Here is a 23228-nt window from a genome sequence, read left to right on the forward strand (position 1 = left end):
GTTAGTTAGCCTTATTTTAAAATGTATTAAAACAATTTTTTTTAAACCTACATAACATACCTCATAATGAAAGCAAAACAGGTTTCGATTTTTTTGCAAGTTTATTATAAATGAGAAACATAAATACCTTATTTACAGAAGTATTCAGACCATTTGCTATGAGATTCGAAATTGAGCTCAGGTGCATCCTGTTTCCATTGATCATCGTTGAGATCCTTGAGTCCACCTGTGGTAAATTCAATTGATTGGACATTATTTGGAAAGGCACACTCCTGTCTATATAAGTTCCCATAGGTCAAGCCATGAGGTCGAAGAAATTGTCCGTAGAGCTCAGAATTGTGTCGAGGCACAGATCTGGGGAAGGGTACCAAAACATTTCTGCAGCATTGAAGGTCCCCAAGAACACAGTGGCCTCCATCATTCTTAAATGGAAGAAGTTTGAAACCACAAACTCCTCCGATACCTGGCCGCCTGGCCAAACTGAGCAATCGGGGGAGAAGGGCCTTGGTCAGGGAGGTGACCAAGAACCCGATGGTCACTCTGACAGAGCTCTAGAGTTCCTCTGGCGATGAGAGAACCTTCCAGAAGGACAACCATCTCTGCAGCACGCCACCAATCAGGCCTTTATGGTAGAGTGGCCAGACGAAAGCCACTCCTCAATAAAAGGCACATGACAGCCCGCTTGGAGTTTGCCAAAAGGCACCTAAAGACTCTCAGACCATGAGAAACAAGATTATCTGGTCTGATGAAACCAATATTTAATTTTTTGGTTTGAATGCCAAGCGTCACATCTGGAGGAAACCTGCCACCATCCCTACGGTGAAGCATGGTGGTGGCAGCATAATGCTTTGGGGATGTTCTTCACCGGCAGTGACTGGGAGACTAGTCAGGATCGAGGCAAAGATTAACAGAGCAAAGTACAGATATCCTTGATGAAAACCTGCTCCAGAGCCATCAGGACCTCCGAATGAGGCGAAGGTTCACCTTCAAACAGGACAACGACCCTAAGCACACAGCCAAGACAACGCAGGAGTGGCTTCAAGACAAGTCTCTGAATGTCTTTGTGGCCCAGCCAGAGCCCAGACTTGAACCCGATATACCATCTCTGGAGAGACCTGCAGCAACGCTCCTCATCCAACCTGACAGAGCTTGAGGATCTGCAGAGAGAAATGGGAAAAACTCCCCAAATACAGGTGTGCCAAGCTTGTAGTGTCATACCCAAAAAGACTTGAGGCTGTAATCGCTGCCAATGGTGCTTCAACAAAGTACTGAGTTAAAGGGTCTGAATACTTATGTAAATGTGATATTTCTGTTTTTTATTGAATACATTAGCAAAGATTTCTAAACCTGTTTTTGCTTTTTCATTATGGGATACTGTGTTTAGATTGAGGGGGGGAAACAATTTTAACCAATTTTAGAATAAGGCTATAATGTAACAAAAAATGTGGGAAAAGTCAAGGGGTCTGAATACTTTCCGAATGCACTATATCTTTCTAAAGATTAATAACTTAAGGAGAAGGTGAGACGCAATAAGTTCAAGCAAGCTAATTAACACTGACAGGATTAACTGATTTAATGTTGACTCCCTGTTCAGTGTTTACATAATAATCTATTCTATAACTATGGGCAAAAGCTAGTAAGTAAAGCAGTAGTCACCAACTGTTTCTGAGTCTATCACTTTCGGGTCGTTAAAAACCAAGCCAAGATTTACCTCTCAGATTAACTTGTTAAAATATGACTTAAAAAGTGTTCACCTATGCAACATTACCCTAATAAAAACTGTTCTGTAGGAATGAGGTTTGTGCAGTAGCCTAATTGCTTGACCTGACAATATTGTTATTCTCAGACCATATTATATTTCAAAACTTAAATAAATCAGTTTTACTAAAGAGGCACAGCTGAGCATAAATACAAATAATTAGCTTTTTTGTTTTACTGGATTTTTCTGATGGTCAGTCTCAGCGAATGGAGGGATAGAGCAGCAGAGGGCCTGTCTCTCACAGTCCCTGCTCTCTCTCCCGTCCTTAAGTAAGACTGACCAGAGAGAGTGGGCACCGTCCTGCACGATGTTGAAACTCAAGTTGCACTGCATTATTTTTGCCTCATGCACAAATATTCCTTGATATTAAAATAGAAATGATGAGCCGCAAATAATAAAACACAGGCTTTTCAATAGGCTACATTTGGCTGCTCATTCCTTGCAGCTGCAGTGTGTTGGTTGGTTATAGGGAGAAGCATGTTTTATGGTTCGTGAAAGTGTTAACAGTGCTTAAAAACTTCAACATGAACTCAGTCATAAAAAGAGCAGCTCTTTTCTGCATTCTATGACAGTCTCTCTGGTCATGGTTTTAAAAGTTATGAATAGTATCTAACTCGCGTAGTATCTAACTTTGATGTAGGGTCGTGGAAGCTGCATGCACAGTGATTTGAGCTATCCAATTAGCTTCTCAAAGTAATGTTTTCTTCACCTCAAACAGCAAGCAAACAAACTGTTTTTACACCCATTGAGAATGACAAAAGTTCCTCAATGTATTTTAAGTCTTTCCAGCTCTCGCCCTTTCGATAACCACTCAGCTTGAAATGGAAATACTGTCATGCTCTGATCCAATGGAAACATCATAAAATAGGCCTACCAGATTACTTCTTATCCCTTGACACCAAATAGCCTATAGCTGTGTCTGACTGGAGCTCACTGGCGGGGAAACTGAGTGCCCAGAATATTTTATCCAATTACAATGTTGCAAGTTTGCTAGGGCAAGCTTCAGCTGGACCCAAGTTGATACAATGTTTCAAGTTCTTTGCAGACAGGCCAGACTGATTTATTGGATATTTATTTTATCAGGATATTTTATACCTGCTAATGTTATTCGTGGGCTTTATGTAGGCTATTTTTACATAGTCGGCAATGGCAATAGTACCTTTTTACATTTAGCATTTTCATTTAGATTTGGATAGAATTTTGATTAAGCTCTATTTCGAGTCTCATAGCAAAGGGTCTGAATACTTAAGTAAATAAGGTATTTCCTGTTTAGTTTTAATACATTTGCTATAAAAAAAATATTTAAAAAATTAAGTATTCGCTCCGTCTTTATGGGGTATTGTCTGTAGATTGCTGACGATTTCTGTATTTGTTTAATCCATTTTAGAATAAGGCTGTAACATAACAAAATATAGAAAAGAGTCAAGGTCTTTCCCAAAGGCACTGTTTCTTTGTTTTGGAAGGCATTTGGACAAGGGAGCTCACATTTCCAGAGTGCACCTGACCTCTCGTTTAAAAACGTTTTTCTCCTACCATCACTTAAGTTTGTTAAGTTTGTTGCCGATATGCATTTATGCCTAAAATTGTTTTTAACTTGAGAAAAGTTGCAGTGTTTATCCTATATTTAGCAGCGGTGGGCCCACTACCATGGACTTTAAACTCAACGTTCTTGTGTGCCTGTAAAATGGCGCCGGAGCAGAAGGCAGACGGTTTACGTGCCCCCAACCGATTGCATATATTTTTTATTTTTTTTACATAATGTTGCCGCTACCGGCTCTTATGACCGAAAATAACTTCTAGACATCAGGACTGCGATTACTCACTATGGACAAGCATAATAATTGTTCTTCTTTCACGACTGATGAGCCCGAGGCGGAGGATATACGGCTCCCTCGGGAACAGGCCCCAACCCCAGTGATCTGCGTGAAGAGGAGGCAGAGAAAGAGGCCGGAGGGCAGGCTGCCTTCTGAGGAGTAGGAGGTGATCGAATAAACCCCCACTCCATCTCAATTCCGCTCGCAAACATGCAATCTTTGGACAATAAAATGGACAAGTTATTGGGGAAGATTAAACTACCAACGAGACATTAAAAACTGTAACATCTTATGCTTCACGGAGTTGTGGCTGAACGACGACAATATCAACATACAGCTGGCTGGTTATACGATATACCGGCAGGATAGAACAGTGGCGTCTGGTAAGACAAGGGGCGGCGGTCTATGTATTTTTGTAAACAACAGCTGGTACACGATATCTAATGAAGTCTCGAGCCATTGCTCACCTGAGGTAGAGTTTCTCATGATAAGCTGCAGACCACATTACCTACCGAGAGAGTTTTCCTCTATATTCTTTGTAGATGTTTACATACCACCACAGTCAGAGGCTGGCAACATGACAGCATTGAATGAGCTGTATTCCGCCATAAACAAGAAAACGCTCACCCAAGACGCCGCTCCTAGTAGCAGGGGACTTTAATGCAGGCAAACTTAAAATCAGTTTTACCTCATTTCTATCAACATGTTAAATGTGCAACCAGAGCGAAAATAACTCTGGACCACCTATACTCCACACACAGAGACTAGAGGTCGACCGATTTTATGATTTCTTCAACGCCGATATCGATTATTGGAGGACCAAAAACAACTGACAATTATTAAATCAGCCGATTTTTATATACAGTGGGGAGAACAAGTATTTGAGACACTGCCGATTTTGCAGGTTTTCCTACTTACAAAGCATGTAGAGGTCTGTAATTTTTATTACATTTACATTTAAGTCATTTAGCAGACGCTCTTATCCATCATAGGTACACTTCAACTGTGAGAGACGGAATCAAAAATCCAGAAAATCACATTGTATGATTTAAGTAATTAATTTGCATTTTATTGCATGACATAAGTATTTGAAAACCTACCAACCAGTAAGAATTTCGGCTCTCAGACCTGTTCTTTAAGACGCCCTCCTGTTCTCCACTCATTACCTGTATTAACTGCACCTGTTTGAACTCGTTACCTATAAAAGACACCTGTCCACACACTCAATCAAACAGACTCCAACCTCTCCACAATGGCCAAGACCAGAGAGCTGTGTAAGGACATCAGGGCTAAAATTGTAGACCTGCACAAGGCTGGGATGGGCTACAGGACAATAGGCAAGCAGCTTGGTGAGAAGGCAACAACTGTTGGCGCAATTATTAGAAAATGGAAGAAGTTCAAGATGACGGTCAATCACCCTCGGTCTGGGGCTCCATGCGTGATCTTATCTCGTGGGGCATCAATGATCATGAGGAAGGTGAGGGATCAGCCCAGAACTACACAGCAGGACCTGGTCAATGACCTGAAGAGAGCTGGGACCACAGTCTCAAAGAAAACCATTAGTAACACACTACGCCGTCATGGATTAAAATATTGCAGCGCACGCAAGGTCCCCCTGCTTAAGCCAGCGCATGTCCAGGCCCATCTGAAGTTTGCCAATGACCATCTGGATGATCCAGAGGAGGAATGGGAGAAGGTCATGTGGTCTGATGAGACAGAAATAGAGCTTTTTGGTCTAAACTCCACTCGCTGTGTTTGGAGGAAGAAGAAGGATGAGTACAACTCCAAGAACACCATCCCAACCGTGAAGCATGGAGGTAGAAACATCATTCTTTGGGGATGCTTTTCTGCAAAGGGGACAGGATGACTGCACCGTATTGAGGGGAGGATGGATGGGGCCATGTATCGCGAGATCTTGGCCAACAACCTCCTTCCCTCAGTAAGAGCATTGAAGATGGGTCGTGGCTGGGTCTTCCAGCATGACAACGACCCGAAACACACACAGCCAGGGCAACTAAGGAGTGGCTACGTAAGAAGCATCTCAAGGTCCTGGAGTGGCCTATCCAGTCTCGAGACCTGAACCCAATAGAACATCTTTGGAGGGAGCTGAAAGTCCGTATTGCCCAGCGACAGCCCCGAAACCTGAAGGATCTGGAGAAGGTCTGTATGGAGGAGTGGGCCAAAATCCCTGCTGCAGTGTGTGCAAACCTGGTCAAGAACTACAGGAAACATATGATCTCTGTAATTGCAAACAAAGGTTTCTGTACCAAATATTAAGTTCTGCTTTTCTGATGTATCAAATACTTATGTCATGCAATAAAATGCAAATTAATTACTTAAAAATCATACAATGTGATTTTCTGCAAAATCGGCAGTGTATCAATTACTTCTGCTCCCCACTGTATACATATATATATTAGAGGTCGACCGATTAAATCGGAATGGCCGATTTTAATTAGGGCCGATTTCAAGGTTTCATAACAATCGGAAATCGGTATTTTTGGGCGCCGATTTGCAGTTTTTTTTTTTTTACACCTTTATTTAATCTTTATTTAACTAGGCAAGTCAGTTAAGAACACATTCTTATTTTCAAAGACGGCCAAGGAACGTTCTGCCTCGTTCAGGGGCAGAACGACAGATTTTTAACCTTGGCAGCCTTGGCAGCTCGGGGGATCCAATTGCAACCTTACAGTTAACTAGTCCAATGCTCTAACACCTGATTACATTTCACTCCACGAGGAGCCTGCCTGTTACGCGAATGCAGTAAGCTAAGGTAAGTTGCTAGCTAGCATTAAACGTATCTTATAAAAAACAATCAATCAATGACTGTCATTGCTCCAATGTGTACTTAACCATAAACATCAATGCCTTTCTTAAAATCAATACACAAGTATATATTTTTAAACCTGCATATTTAGCTAAAAGAAATCCAGGTTAGCAGGCAATATTAAACAGGTGAAATTGTGTCATTTCTCTTGCGTTCATTGCACGCAGAGTCAGGGTATATGCAACAGTTTGGGCCGCCTGGCTCTTTGCGAACTAATTTGCAGCGGTGGGCCCACAGTGTATATAAATAAATTTTTATATATATATATATAAATATTTTAAGAAGGGCATTGATGTTTATGGTTAGGTACATTGGTGCAACGGCAGTGCTTTTTTCGCGAATGCGCTTGTTAAATCATCATCACCCGTTTGGCGAAGTAGGCTGTGATTCGATGATAAATGAACAGGCACCGCATTGATTATTTGCAACACAGGACAAGCTAGTTAAACTAGTAATATCATCAACCATGTTTAGTTAACTAGTGATTATGTTAAGATTGATTGTTTTTTATAAGATAGGTTTAATGCTAGCTAGCAACTTACCTTGGCTCCTTGCTGAACACAGTCTCCTCGTGGAGTGCAATGTAATCGGCCATAATCGGCGTCCAAAAATGCAGATTACCGATTGTTATGAAAACTTGAAATCGTCCCTAATTAATTGGCCAGGTCGACCTCTAAAAGAGACGCATACAAAGCTCTCCCTCGCCCTCCATTTGGCAAATCTGACCATAATTCTATCCTCCTGATTCCTGCTTACAAGCAAAAATTAAAGCAGAAAGCACCAGTGACTAGATCAATAAAAAGTGGTCAGATGAAGCAGATGCTAAGCAACAGACCTGATTTGCTAGCACAGACTGGAAAATGTTCCGTGATTCCTCCAATGGCATTGAGGAGTACACCACATCTGTCATTGGCTTCATCAATACGTGCATCGATGACGTCGTCCCCACAGTGACCGTACGTACATACCCCAACCAGAAACATTTTACATTTACATTTTAAATGTAAATGGATTACAGACAGCAGACAGCACTGAGCTAAAGACTAGAGCTGCCGCTTTCAAGGAGCGGGACTCTAACCCGGAAGCTTATAAGAAATCGCTATGCCCTTCGACGAACCATCAAACAGGCAAAGCGTCAATACAGGACTAAGACTGAGTCATCTGATGAGCGTCAGAGACGGTGCGGTATGTGGCAGGGCCTGCAAACCATTAGACTACAAAGGGAAGCACAGCCGAGAGCTGCACAGTGACACGAGCCTACCGGAGGAGCTAAACTACTTCTATGCTCGCGTCGAGGCAAATAACACTGAAACATGCATGAGAGCACCACCTGTACCGGATGACTGTGTGATCACGCTCTCCAAAGCCGATGCGAGTAAGACCTCGACAGGTCAAAATTCACAAGGCCGCAGGGTCAGACGGATTACCAGGACGTGTACTGCGAGCATGCGCTGACCAACTAGCAAGTGTCTTCACTGAAATGTTCAACCTCTCCCTGTCCGAGTCTGTAATACCAACATGTTTTAAGCAGACCACCAAGGTAACCTGTCTAAATGACTACCGACCCGTAGCGTTCACTTCTGCAGCCATGAAGTGCTTTGAAAGGCTGGTAATTGCTCACATCAACATCTCAAAAACCCGAGACCCAATCCAATTTGCATACCGCCCCAACAGATCCACAGATGATGCAGGCTCTATTGCACTCCACAATGCCCTTTCCCACCTGGACAGAAGGAACACCTATGTGAGAATGATATTCATTGACTACAGCTCAGCGTTCAAGCTCATCAATAAGCTAAGGACCCTGGGACTAAACACCTCCCTCTGCAACTGGATCCTGGACTTCCTGATGGGCCGCACCCAGGTGGTAAGGGTAGGTAACAACAATGACTGCACGGCCAGGCACGACTCCAATACCATCATTAAATTTGCAGATGACACAACCGTGGTAGGCCTGATCACAGACAATGACAAGACAATCTATAGGGAGGAGGTCAGAGACCTGGCCGTGTGGTGCCAGGACAACAACCTCTCCCTCAACGTGATCAAGACAAAGGAGATGATTGTGGACTACAGGAAAAAGAGGACCAAGCACGCCCCCATTCTCATCGACGGGGCTGCAGTGGAGCAGGTTGAGAGTTCCTTGGTGTCCACATCACCAACAAACTAACATGGTCCAAGCACACCATGACAGTCGTGAAGCGGGCACGACAAAACCTATTCCCCCCCAGGAGACTGAAAAGATTTGGCATGGGTCCTCAGATCCTCAAAATGTTCTACAGCTGGCACATCGAGAGCATCCAGACTGGTTGCATCACTGCCTGGTATGGCAACTGCTCGGCCTCCGACCGCAAGGCACTACAGAGGGTAGCGCAGGCCATAAGACTCCAGAACTTCTAGTCAAATGGCTACCAGACTATTCACCCCCCCTCCCCTCACCACTGCCACTCTGTTGTCATCTATGCATAGTCACTTTAACTCAACCTACATGTACATACTACCTCAACTAACCGGTGCTCCCGCACATTGACTCTGTACGGGCACTCCCCTGTATATATTGTTATTTCTTACTGCTTATTACTTGTTACTTTTCTCTCTTATTTTTATCCATATTTTTTTTAAACTGCACTGTCGGTTAGGGGCTCGTAAGTAAGCATTTCACTGTAAGGTCTACACCTGTTGTATTCGGCGCATGTGACTAATAACATTTGATTTGCCTGTTGGACTTCACTAGAATATTTTAATTTTGTTTGTAACTTGTTGTATGAGTAGTTGTCTCCTCACTGCTGTGAGAACCACTCCTTCCTTGTCCAACTATCTTTAATTATCTCCAATTTCCCCCATATTCCCTCGAGGGAACCCCTTGTACCCTCCTGTTTATCTTCCTCTTGTATTTCCTAACCTCTACTTCTCCTGTGAGATGGTCTCCTGGCGCCTGATCAGCGCCCTTTGCCTGCCCCAGTCGCCATCCCAGCACCAGATCTGATGGACATGAGTCATGACTGGCTGCCAGTGTCAACTCCCTAGTTCTGTAACTATTACTTCATGGCCAGAAATGTGTAGGAGGACAAATCTATTTTTGGATGGCAATTTAAAAAGGTATTATCTTTATCTTAAAGTAAACCCTGGCAAAGCTGACATTCTTGAAGAAATACAATTGTCTTGTGTTAGTAGCTTAGGCCTACACACAACAATGGATGTCAGTTTGCCATAAACCCAAATCAGCAGACAGACACAAACGCCAAATGAAAAAAGTGAATCCTCTAACTGAAAAAAATAAATAAACAACCTGGGTATAATCATTTTGGTTCAAATAAGTGAATGTGGTTGGAAAATAAGAGTAGCCTAATTTAAAGAGGGGTGTTCAAAGAGCAGTGTTGTATGAAACCTTGATAATTCAGATGGTGTTACTGGCCAATTCCACTGTAAAAGAATAGTGCCGACTGATTTCATACTTAAAATGTATTCCAAACAAAAACCACTGATTTCAAACTTTAACAAACCATACAACTCTAAGGACTACTTTTAACAATTTACATTGAACATTTTACAAAAAGCATTTACTGGAAGAACTGTGCAAATGCAAAGTTCGGTAACAGAATTTTGGGGAAATCTTATATATTTTTATGGGACCACATTTTCTAAAAACTCTTAAATATCTGCTCAGAATCTAGATTCAAAGATGTCTGCTGAAGGAATGGGGTGTCAGCTTTGACATAACAGAGTTTGAGAAAATCTATTTTGGTTATTGAACTATACAGCAAGTGAAGTGGATTTACACCAGTAACATATGTTGTAAAATAATTTCATCATGGGTCCATGATCTGTACTACACAGAAAAGCATTATTATGGATATGAATGTCATTCTCTTTATGGTGATGTACCCTAAATAGGTACACAAAAAAGGTAGAAATATGCAATATCCTCCTGGGCATATTATTCTACACACTGGCTGTTCTTTTAATGAGCTCCGCCACCAAACAAAACCAAATTTGGTAGCCTATCTGAACCAATCATAGACATCAATGTTTCACAAGTTTGACATCACAGCACAGTAGAGTATAGTCAAGTAGAGTATAGTTCAGTACAATAAAGTATAGTACATTATAGTGTACTTAACTTGTGTGCTCTATAAGACTAACGTAGTGAACTATACTTTTCTTTACTGTACAAACGTTGTGAAACAGACGTCTATGATTGGTTCAGATTTGTTCTCGTCTAGATCGGACCAAGTGTGAACCAGTCATGGAGGTCTATGTTTGGGCCAAATGAAGTAGTAGAAATCAAGGCTGGTCCGGACCGGACCAAAAAACAACGCCTGTGGATGTTGAAATCAAGGCCAGGGTGACTGACCTAATTTCATCTACCTTTCAACGTCCATGGACGTCCGGTGTCGGTTGGTGCTCAGTGGGTGAGGATGCTGGTTACAGTAACTGGAACGAGAGGGGGCTCATGGGTAGGAGTCCGTAAGAGCAGGGAGAGGTTGTCCAGACTTTTCACACTCTTGCTTTGACCACCAGACGACTAAGAAATTTCCCAATTTGTCAACTTCATATTCATCATCGTCAGCACCACCCCAACATCCATGGTTGATGTGGCGCCTAGTGGCAGCCTTGGTAGTTTACTCCTGTAATTTCTCAATAATTATTTGTTTCAAGTGTTTGTGCGTTGTTTTTAAAAACAATATTGATAACTATTCAAGTTTTGAATACAGACATTTTGGTTATCAACATTGAATTGGTTTGGATATTTGACTACTTCTCCAATCAACTAGCTAGTTGTTTTGATTTGAGAAACCAGCTTAGATCTTCCCAGATCATCTCATCGCCTGGAGCCAAGGACCATTGTGTTTTTCATGTGTGCAGTTTTCTGTACATTGTTTCGGAATGGTTGCTTCAACTGCTGGACAGAGTTTTTGTTATTTTTACCAGAGGACTTTTAGCTGCTTTTGATGTGCTTCTCAGCTGTGGTAACTATGGAATCTAAAGATGCAACTAGACACTGGTAGTGTTGCACGGTATACCAAAACTTTTTTTGATACTAGAACATGAAACAAAAAGGTAGGGGCGTGGATCAGAAAACCAGTCAATATGGTGGTGTGACCACCATTTGTCTCATGCAGCACGACATCCCCTTCGCATAGAGTTGCTGTTGATTGTGGCCAGTTATGGTTTTCATGTGTACATTTTTGTGGAACAGTTTAATTTAATTTATAATAACTATCTCAAAAGCATTAGCTGTGTTCGAATACTCCTACTAACTGTACTATTTGTGATGTGAATTGAGTATATAGTATGCTTATTGGTCATAGTATGGATAAAGTTAGTATGCCAAAAGTTCCCGGATGTCGTACTAAATTAGGCAAAATACGAAGTATACATGCAGTGGACACTATTTCCGTGTTTTTAGGGCCCATAATGCAATTCTTCAGAAAATGGGTGTGGCTTCACAGCGTTTTCAGATTTGAAGAAAATGGCGGAAAATATGTAGCTTAAGTCCAACAAGAGCGGATACAAATTCATTGCTTTAACTAATTATGACAAATGTTAGGAAAATGTTGAGTAAAGTAATGACTTTTCATAAGTTACTTTACACGTTACTTTGGCTGACAATTTTCTAGCTACGCTATCCTATCCAAACCGCATAGCATTACAGCAGTATGTACCGGTATGTTAGCTAGTTACCTAACGTTAGTTGGCTACTAATACATCGAACTTGCCAGGCAGAATTATTAACTATCTGCTATCTAACCAACGTTAAGTGACTTGATTATTCACATCATTCTTGGCTAAGTGGTATGGTCATTGTGTGTTTCAAACAAACATGGTTCATTCTGGCTATCTACTCAGATTTCAGAGCACTCTCACACAGAATAACGGATGACTTTACGAACGCTCAACACCTGTTGAATATGGCTGGTATCAGAAAAGGTCTGCAAAAAAAAAAGCGTAATTAAATTGTTGCCAGCAGCACATAGTCACCAACGCTCTGGATAACCAGATCTGCTAGGGAAAGTAAAATGGTCAGAGTGAGGTGTTCTCTCATTTGTGTCTGGCAGTAGCTAGCCAACATTAGCCAGTTAGCTTGGGTGCTTGACTGCCGTTGAACGCTCGGATCAGCCCTACTCCTTGACCAGAGCGTCCAGTGTGCCCTTTGAACGCTACGAGAGGGAAACACTGAATTTACGAATGGACAATCTGACAATGCTCTGGATTTACGAACGCCCAGATCTCACTCTATCACTCCAGATTGAATTTACAAACACACCCGAAATCGTAAAATGTTTAGCTAGTCATTTGTTACACTAACAAGCTAGCAAAAGGTTCCATAGCAACAGCAGCAACTTCCGGTAGACAGGCAATGCTCTAGTACGCTCAACTGAAACAATACAGTTTGTTTACAGTATACTAAAATTAAGTATATAGTATACAGTACCAGTCAAAAGTTTGGACACATAGTCATTCCAGGGTTTTTCTTATTTGAACTATTTTCTACATTGTAGAATAAATAGTGAAGACATCAAAACTATGAAATAACACACATGGAATCATGTAGTAACCAAGTGTAAAATCTAAATATATTTTATATTTGAGATTCTTCAAAGTAGCCACCCTTTGCCTTGATGACAGCTTTGCACGCTCTTGGCATTCTCTCAACCAGCTTCCTGTGGTAGTCAGCTGGAATGTATTTCAATGAACAGGTGTGCCTGTTAATTTGTGGAATTTCTTTCCTTGATGCGCTTCAGCTAATCAGTTGTGTTGTGACAAGGTAGGGGTGGTATATAGAAGATAGACCTATTTGGTAAAATACCAAGTCCATATTATGGCAAGAACAGCTCAAATAAGCAAAGACAAACGACAGACCAGCATTACTTTAAGACATGAAGGTCAGTCAAAACATTTCAAGAATGGCCTCCCGGGTGGCGCAGTGGTCTAGGGCACTGCATCGCAGCGCTAGCTACGCCACCAGAGACTCTGGGTTTGCGCCCAGGCTCTGTCGCAGCCGGCCGCGACCGGGAGGTCTGTGGGGCGACGCACAATTGGCCTAGCGTCGTCCGGGTTAGGGAGGGTTTGGCCGGTAGGGATATCCTTGTCTCATCGCGCACCAGCGACTCCTGTGGCGGGCCGGGCGCAGTGCGCGCTAACCAAGGGAGCCAGGTGCAACTGCACATGGGGATAAAGATTGTACTTTTTGGAGAAATGTCCTCTGGTCTGATGAAACAAAAATTGAACTGTTTGGCCATAATGACCATCGTTATGTTTGGAGGGAAAAGGGGGAGGCTTGCAAGCCGAAGAACACCTTCCCAACCGTGAAGCACGGGGGTGGCAGCATCATGTTGTGGGGGTGCTTTGCTGCAGGAGGGACTTGTGCACTTCACAAAATAGATGGCATCATGAGGGAGGAAAATTATGTGGATATATTGAAGCAACATCTCAAGACATCAGTCAGGAAGTTAAAGCTTGGTCGCAAATGGGTCTTCCAAATGGACAATGATCCCAAGCATACTTCCAAAGTTGTGGCAAAATGGCTTAAGGACAACAAAGTCAAGGTATTGGAGTGGCCATCACAAAGCCCTGACCTCAATCACATAGAAAATCTGTGGGCAGAACTGAAAAAGTATGTGTGAGCAAGGAGGCCTACAAACCTGACTCAGTTGCACTAGCTCTGTCAGGAGGAATGGGCCAAAATTCACCCAACCTGTTGTGGGAAGCTTGTGGAAGGCTACCCAAAACATTTGACCCAAGTTAAACAATTTAAAGGCAATGCTGCCAAATACTAATTGAGTGTATGTAAACTTCTGACCCACTGGGATTGTGATGAAAGAAATAAAAGCTGAAATCATTCTCTCTACTATTATTCTGACATTTCACATTCTTAAAGTAAAGTGGTGATCCTAACTGACCTAAAACAGGGAGTTTTTACTATGATTAAATGTCAGGAATTGTGAAAAACTGAATTTCAGTGTATTTTGCGAAGGTGTATGTAAACTTCCGACTTCAACTGTATATACTCCAATTTAGGCACTCTTTCTCTTCGATAGGAAGATTAAGTAATAGGGTAATAAACCATCATTTCTGACCTCAACACCTCATTTTCCTAATCCAAAAATGTCCACTCGTATCCCTTATAGCAATCCTGTGACTTCCTCCAGTCTAACCAGCACATTCCAAAGCCATCTGGCTCCTACAGCTAACCATTATCTTCTGAGTAATATTGCACTAATAATCTGACCGCTATTACAAAAAATGTCCACCTCTATCGTAGGCTATACTTGTGCAAGTTATTTTGTTTAATATAATCTGGTCTTCCAATTGCACCAAATAATAACTTTGAAATAATTGTAAATTCATAATTTTTATTCATAACTTTTTGTTATTTAACCAGATATCATATGATATCTGGTTAAATAACAGTCAGCAATGCATTATCCTCAGAACCCCAGAACCTCCTTGAAATTTGAAGACATTTGAAAACACTCTGAAGTTTCTAAAACTGTTTGAATCATGTCGGTGAGTATAACAGAACTTATTTAGCAGGCGAAACCCCGAGGACAAACCATTCAGATTTTTTTTGTTTTTGAGGTCACTCTTTTCACTGAGTTTTCATTGGGAAACCAGAATTCTAAGGGACCTGCTTGCAGTTCCTACTGCTTCCACTGGAGGTCAACATTCTTGAGAAGTTGGTTGTTATTCCTTTGTGTAATGAAGAAGTAGGGCCATCTTGAACGAGAGTCACTTGAAGTGTCCTGTTAGATAGAAGCGCGTGACCAGAAAGCTAGCTATAGTTGGTTTTAATCCTGTATTGAACACAGATCATCCCGTCTTCAATTTGATCGATTATTAACGTAAAAAAATACCTAAAGTTGTATTACAAAAGTAGTTGAGATATTTTGTAGTCACGTTTGAGCAAGTTGGAACCAGTGTTTTTCTGGATCAAACGCGCCAAATAAATGGACATTTTGGATATATATCGACGGAATTAATCGAACAAAGGGACCATTTGTGATGTTTATGGTACATATTGGAGTGCCAACAACAGAAGCTTGTCAAAGGTAAGGCATAAATAATAATTTTATTTCTGCGTTTTGTGTCGTGCCTGCAGGGTTGAAATATGCTTATCTCTCTTTGTTTACAATGGTGCTAACTCAGATAATAGCATCGTTTTCTTTCGCCGAAAAGCCTATTTGAATTCTGACTTGTTGGCTGGATTCACAACCAGTGTAGCTTTTAATTTGGTGTGATTTAATGAAAGTTTGATTTTTATAGTAATTAATTTGAATTTGGCGCTCTGCATTTTCTCTTGCTTTTTGCCAAGTGAGACAGTAGCGTCCCGTCTAAACTCAGATTTTGATATAAATATGAACTTTACCGAACAAAACATACATGTATTGTGTAACATGAAGTCCTATGAGTGTCATCTGATGAAGATCATCAAAGGTTAGTGATTAATTTTATCTCTTTCTGCTTTTTGTTACTCCTCTCTTTGGCTATGTACTGACCTAACATAATCGTTTGGTGTGCTTTCGCTGTAAATCCTTTTTGAAATCAGACATGTTGGCTGGATTCACAACAAGTGTAGCTTTAATCTTTCATTAGTCTTTCATGTGTGATTTCATGAAAGTTAGATTTTTTTTTGTAATATATTTGAATTTGTCACTGCATTTTTAGTGGCTTTTGGCCAAGTGGGACGTTAGCGTCCCACATATCCTAGAGAAGTTAAGAGTATTAAATTATTCCAGGCTAGATCAGGGGTTTGGCAGGTATCCATCAGCGAATTACCATGCACAGACACAGACAAAAAACTTCTAGAAACAGACAGGATTAATGCATTGCTTGATATTTGCTTGTGGTCAAAATAACTTAACTTGAATGATTTCTGAGGAATGTGTAAGAAAATGGCGCAATAGTTAATCGAAGTGTCAACTACTGGACTTCGAACTAATTTCCTTAATCGCTAGGACTTCTGTACTTCCTCAATAATTTGGCCTTTACCTTGAAAATTCTCTCTTTTATAAACAACTGGTGGATATCGGTCCACCTTTCCTTTCAAATCTGCCCCAAAGTTTTCGCTTGCAGAAATAATAGCCAACTTGTGCACATGGATGAGTTTATCTTATGTTCAGTCAAAGGTGTCTCCTTCTTTCTGAGGGTAAACAAACCATTTTTAAAGGTGCTACACCCAAGGCAAAGGGTGGCTTTGAAGAATCTCAAATATAAAATATATTTTGATTTTAACACTTTTTTGGTTCACTATTATTCTTCAATTAAGAAAATGGTTTTTTTTTTATATATATAAATTTGAATGACTGTGTGTGTGTCCAAACTTTTGACTGGTACTGTACATATTATGTAAATTGCTTCTCCTTGAATTTTCATCAATCAGAAAAGCCTCTAAGGTAACTAAGGGTTACTCTTTTATCTGTCCACTAACATGTTCCCTAAAGGTCAGTAGTTCAGATATTGCCTAATTGAGCTTGCCTACGCCCACTGATAAACTCCTCACCCAACATTCATAACTGTGAGTGAAGATTGACTGTACAAGATACAATACTCAAATCCCTGAGCAGATCTGAGGCCTAGCTTTCCCTATCAATAGAGGGTCTTCCCCTTCCTTGGCTCAGAGCCCATTGTGGTAGGGGTTAATGATTGAAGTGCACATGGCACTCAGCACCCCATCCATTTCTCAAGGATGATTTTTAAAGATATATTTAAGTGTCACAAAACAGTTAGAATCAGAGGACTCAAAATACTGTGTTGAAATGTTTAGGGAGGAAGTGGGTAAAATTGACTGGTCACCTGTGCTGGATAGTGTAGGGGTAGGCAGTGCCTGGGAAGCCTTTAAATGTAGATTCCTTGATGTGGTGAATGTGATTGCTCCGATTGGACGGGTCAAGGTAAAGCAGAGATCTACGTCACCCCGCTCCTCCGCTCTCTCCACTGGCTTCCAGTTGAAGCTCGCATCCGTTACAAGACCATGGTGCTTGCCTACGGAGCTGTGAGGGGAACGGCACCTCCGTACCTTCAGGCTCTGATCAGGCCCTACACCCAAACAAGGGCACTGCGTTCATCCACCTCTGGCCTGCTCGCCTCCCTACCTCTGAGGAAGTACAGTTCCCGCTCAGCCCAGTCAAAACTGTTCGCTGCTCTGGCACCCCAATGGTGGAACAAACTCCCTCACGACGCCAGGTCAGCGGAGTCAATCACCACCTTCCGGAGACACCTGAAACCCCACCTCTTTAAGGAATACCTAGGATAGGATAAAGTAATCCTTCTAACCCCCCCCCCCCCCTTAAAAGAGTTAGATGCACTATTGTAAAGTGGTTGTTCCACTGGATATCATAAGGTGAATGCACCAATTTGTAAGTCGCTCTGGATAAGAGCGTCTGCTAAATGACTTAAATGTAAATGTAAATATCTAGCTCTTGGTTTAATCATGAGATTCTAGAATCTATCCAAGCAAGGAATGAGGCCGTTAAGAAATGTAAGAACTCTCAAGAGCAGCCTGATTTTGTCCTATATAAACATCACAGAGCAGGATGGATGAAGCTAAGAGGGATTACTTTACTGAGAAAATATGAGAACAAAAATGACCCCTAAAAAGCTTTGGAAATCATTTAAGGAACTAGGCTGTAGTAGTATTAACAAACAAAAAAACTAATCAGTATTGGACTGAACATGGAGATGGTATATGAAAAAGCAGAGGTTGCCAATGAATTCAACTCTTTTTCTTTCTTTTTTTAAAAATTCTGTTGCCAGCAAGCTGGTTAGCAAGCTACCCACCAGTTCTGGTTTGTATGGAAACAAACAAGTGAAAAAGTATTATGCAGAGTTAGGGGTTCAGCCATACTCTTTTTCTATTTCAAAGGTAGCAGCCAAAATAGTCAGTATGCTAGCAGAGCTTAAATGCCCCAAAGCCACAGGCCTGGATAATATTCCTGCAAGGTTTCTCAGATTCTGCTGAGCAAATTGGCCTTTGTATTACAGATATCGTTAATCTCTCTCTTGAACAGGGCTTCTTTCCCAGAGACATGAAGCAAGCTAAAGTTATACCTCTGTATAAGAAGGGGATAAAGTCTGACCCTGGGAATTATAGGCCTGTATCTATCTTCAGTGTAACATCAAAGATCCTGGAGAGAGTTGGGCTTGAGCAAATTTATGAATATGTCAACAAACAAAGTCTAATGTATGATTTTCAGTCGGGTTTTAGAAAAACATACTCCACTGATTCATGTCTTCTTTACTTCACTGACTTCATCAGGAAAGAGATTGATGAGGGAAATCTGTGTGGAATAGTACTAATTGACCTACAAAGTAGAGGTCGACCGATTTTATGATTTTTCAACGCCGATACCGATTTATATAAATGACAATTACAACAATACTGAATGAACACTTATTTTAACTTAATATAATACATAAATAAAAATCAATTTAGCCTCAAATAAATAATGAAACATGTTCAATTTGGTTTAAATAATGCAAAAACAAAGTGTTGGAGAAGAAAGTAAAAGTGCAATATGTGCCATGTAAAAAAAGCTAACGTTTAAGTTCCTTGCTCAGAACATGAGAACATATGAAAGCTGGTGGTTCCTTTTAACATGAGACTTCAATATTCCAAGGTAAGAGGTTTTAGGTTTTAGTTAATATAGTATTTATAGGACTATTTCTCTCTATACCATTTGTATTCCATATACCTTTGACTATTGGATGTTCTTATAGGCACTTTAGTATTGCCAGTGTAACAGTATAGCTTCCGTCCCTCTCCTCGCTCCTACCTGGGCTCGAACGAGGAACACATCGACAACAGTCACCCTCGAAGCAGCGTTACCCATGCAGAGCAAGGGGAACAACTACTCCAAGTCTCAGAGCGAGTGACGTTTGAAACGCTATTAGCGCGCACCCCGCTAACTAGCTAGCCATTTCACATCGGTTACACCAGCCTAATCTCGGGAGTTGATAGGCTTGAAGTCATAAACAGCTCAATGCTTGAAGCACAGTGAAGAGCTACTGGCAAAACGCACGAAAGTGCTGTTTGAATGAATACTTACGAGCCTGCTGTTGCCTACCATCATTCAGTCAGACTGCTCTATCAAATATCAAATCATAGAATTAATTATAACATAACACACAGAAATAAGAGTCTTTGGTCATTAATATGGTCGAATCCGGAAACTATCATTTCGAAAAAACAAAAGTCTATTATCGCATATACCCTGACTGCGTGCAATGAACGCAAGAGAAGTGACACAATTTCACCTGGATAATATTGCCTGCTAACCTGGATTTCTTTTAGCGAAATATGCAGGTTTAAAAAATATATACTTCTGTGTATTGATTTTAAGAAAGGCATTGATGTTTATGGTTAGGTACACGTTGGAGCAACGACAGTCCTTTTTCCGCGAATGCCCACCGCATCGATTATATGCAACGCAGGACACGCTAGATAAACTAGTAATATCGTCAACCATGTGTAGTTAACTAGTGATTATGATTGATTGATTGTTTTTTATAAGGTAAGTTTAATGCTAGCTAGCAACTTACCTTGGCTTCTTACTGCATTCGCGTAACAGGTAGGCTCCTCGTGGAGTGCAATGAGGCAGGTGGTTAGAGTGTTGGACTAGTTAACTGTAAGGTTGCAAGATTGAATCCCCGAGCTGACGAGAAAAATCTGTCGTTCTGCCCCTGAACAAGGCAGTTAACCCACCGTTCCTAGGCCGTCATTGAAAATAAGAACGTGTTCTTAACTGACTTACCTAGTTAAATAAAGGTGTAAAAAAAAAAAAAAAATGGTGTCCAAAAATACCGATTTCCGATTGTTATGAAAACTTGAAATCGGCCCTAATTAATCGGCCATTCCGATTAATCGGTCGACCTCTACTACAAAGGCCTTTGATACAGTTAACCACTGTCTCCTAATCTCCAAAATGGAGGCACTGGGGTTAAGCAGCATCCATTTAGGCTGGGTAAAGTCTTATTTATCAGGTAGAGAGCAAGTAGTAGAGGTTAGTGCGTCACTGTCTCAGGCAAAACCAATGAGTTGTGGCGTTCTGCAGGGGAGCGTGCTTGGGCCTCTAATGTTTTTACTGTATATTAACGATATGAAAGATGCTTGTTCTTGCCGTCTTTTCCTTTATGCGGATGACTACACTTCTGGTGTTTCACAAAAGTAAACTATGTTGGAGAGCATACTTAGCACAGAGCTTACTAACATTAGCAAATGGCTTGGAGATAATAAGCTATCTCTGCACTTAGGTAAAACTGAGGCAATTATTTTGGGATCCAGACCTACATTGAGTAGGTCCTCTGAAATCAGAGTGGAGTTAGGTGGTGAGGTGCTGACTACTAAAACCTCTGTTAGCTGCCTGGGATGTATCCTTGATGGAAGTTGAGGTGTGAGCATGGCCAATAAAGTTCTAGGGAAGGTTAATGCCAGGACTAAGTTTTTGGCTAGAAAGTCCAAACTGCTTGATAAGGACTCCATGAAAGTGCTAGCCACAGCCCTCATTCAATGCCATTTTGACAACGCTAGTACTTCCTGGTTTGGGGGCTTATCTAAACTTATGATGGGGAAGCTCCAGATAGCCCAGAATAAGCTGATCAGGGTAGTATTGAAGGTGAGTCCACGTACCCACATAGGCAGGAGCTGCTTTCGGGAACTAAACTGGCTGCCTGTTGAGGCTAGGGTGCCCAAGATTAGACTGTTTGGTTTACAGGAGTATTTATGGTTCTGCGCCCAGATATCTAACTAATTAAATCAAATCTTATTTATTTTCCTCGTGTTAGGGATGCACACAATCACAGCACCAGATCAGGTGTTGCTGATGTGTGCTTATGCAGGTTCAGGAGTAATGCTGGGAAAGGGTACTTTCTTGTATACTGGAGCCTCAGAATGGAATGAGTTGCCTCTGCCCATAAAAACAATGTCATCTGGGCAGCTTTAAAAATATGTTTGTCTTCTGTGCCCATGTGAATAACCCCTACGATGTAACTGCAATGAGAGAGATGTTTTTATGTTTTATCTCAATGCCATACTGTGTTTAACTGTGTTCGATCTTGCCTAGCCATCTTGTCTCAAGAGGACCACAATGGAAATAAGTCCCAGGCTTTATTATGTGTTATCCTCCATGATTTTACTCATGTGCATGTATGGCTTTTTCATGTTTTAACTGTGTTTTTGTTTTTTAATGGTCGAATTAATAAACTAAATTAAATGGCTTGAACAGCCTGTGTGCTCCTTTAGCTAGGCCTGAGCTAGAGTTCAACGTGCCTGTGATGGTCTAAACCAGGGCTGCCCAATTCTGGTCCTGGAGGGTTTTCATCCTCTCCTTCTAATCAGGGATTAATTCAAACCTGGGACACCAGGTGAGTGCAATTAACTACCAGGTAGAAACAAACTGAAATTTAGGCAGCCCTGGTCTAAACACTCCACACTAATGGAGCAGGTGGACCAGGTGATGTCAACTATGTGACCACTCTGGAGCAAACAAGACCCAGGTGGCTTGTGGTTGTAACCTTCCACTCACTGATCTACACTCCTGTTCTCAAATCACTCAGTCCATGTCTTTGTCTTGGTCTCCTTATCCAAATGTAACAGGCTCACCCTTTGTCATAGTTTTAACTAAACATAGGCTTCAATTTCCACTTGCCTTGAGAATCGTCAATTTTCTTTTTAAACTTACAGTTCTGTCCTTGCTACTCTTCAGCCTGTATGTAAATTCATATTTGAATTCTCATTGAAGTGTAAAAATCCTCTCCTCCTTTATTTTCTGACAGAAAATAGTTAAAGCGGGAGATAAGGACCTGGACGGCCAGCTGGACTTTGAGGAGTTTGTCCACTATCTGAGAGACCACGAAAAGAAGCTCCGGCTGGTCTTCAAAAGCCTGGACAAGAAGAACGATGGTAAGAACACAGAGGGGCCGCATAGGCCGGAGCCACACAACCACTGAATGCTTTCACTATGTTTATCTTAAACCACGGTTTAGCCTACAAAGTGCTATGCTGTACTATTCACTTGGGGGGAAATTATGCATTGGTTTTAGCTGTGCATACACAATGACATTAACTGAGAAAATTCAGCCTTTAGGTCTAATACATTGAGATACTCTTTTATAAGCTGGTAGTAAAAACTTTGATATAATATCCGGTCAGTGAGATCCCTTACGAGTGGCTGATGTTGATGTTTACTCTTTTGCTCCGCAGGTCGTATTGACAAGCAGGAAATCATGCAGTCCCTTCGAGACCTGGGGGTTAACATCTCCGAGCAGCAGGCAGAGAAGATCCTCAAAAGGTAAGGCTGTCAACCTGGGCTGACGTGTCTCACCCAACACTCTTGTCTAAACCATTAGCTCTAAGTGTCTGTTTGTGTTAGTCAGTCCAGCATGCATTTTGTCTCTTCTCTACCTCATACTCCCTCTACTTCTTACTCTCTCTACTTTTTTGCCACCTTTCTCCATTTCACCTCTAATTCCTGACTGGCGAACCGGTTAGCTAGATGCTTGGATCATCTGGGTATCCCGAGTCCACCAGAACCTTCCACAGAAGTGTTTCCCTCCAAGCACTGGGATACTGCCTGCTAGCCCTGGTCAGAGCTGCCACTCCTATGCTGTCATGGCCTTTTTGGGGCTTGGCGTTTTTATAGATATAAGGAAGCACACTTTTTAGGCATATTGGTTAGAGGAGGAAATTATAATTTGCTCTGGTTAATATAAACCTAGCTTTATTTTCTTCTCTGACTGAAGTGAAGTGTTGCATCTTTGTTTTAATACCAATATGTAGATCTATTTTTTTGTTTGTTACATATTTAGCCATTTACCATGTCCAATATGG

General features: G+C 41.4%; 1 protein-coding gene across 2 annotated transcripts in view; it reads left to right on the forward strand.

Annotated features, from left to right (window-relative positions):
• LOC139551701 (calcium-binding mitochondrial carrier protein SCaMC-2-B-like) overlaps positions 1-23228 on the forward strand; it is a 44220-nt gene that overhangs the window by 1006 nt on the left and 19986 nt on the right. Inside the window, exons 1-3 of one of the 2 annotated variants that reach the window (XM_071362968.1) lie at positions 21887-21988; positions 22175-22301; positions 22602-22689. In XM_071362968.1, coding sequence (XP_071219069.1) covers positions 21959-21988; positions 22175-22301; positions 22602-22689 — 245 coding nt within the window. In that variant the 5' untranslated portion in view covers positions 21887-21958. Of the gene's footprint in view, positions 1-21886; positions 21989-22174; positions 22302-22601; positions 22690-23228 lie in introns of those variants that run through there. The other variant, XM_071362967.1, reaches the window with a different exon arrangement.

The sequence above is a fragment of the Salvelinus alpinus genome, chromosome 24, assembly GCF_045679555.1.
Source record: "Salvelinus alpinus chromosome 24, SLU_Salpinus.1, whole genome shotgun sequence".
Classification (NCBI taxonomy): domain Eukaryota; kingdom Metazoa; phylum Chordata; class Actinopteri; order Salmoniformes; family Salmonidae; genus Salvelinus; species Salvelinus alpinus.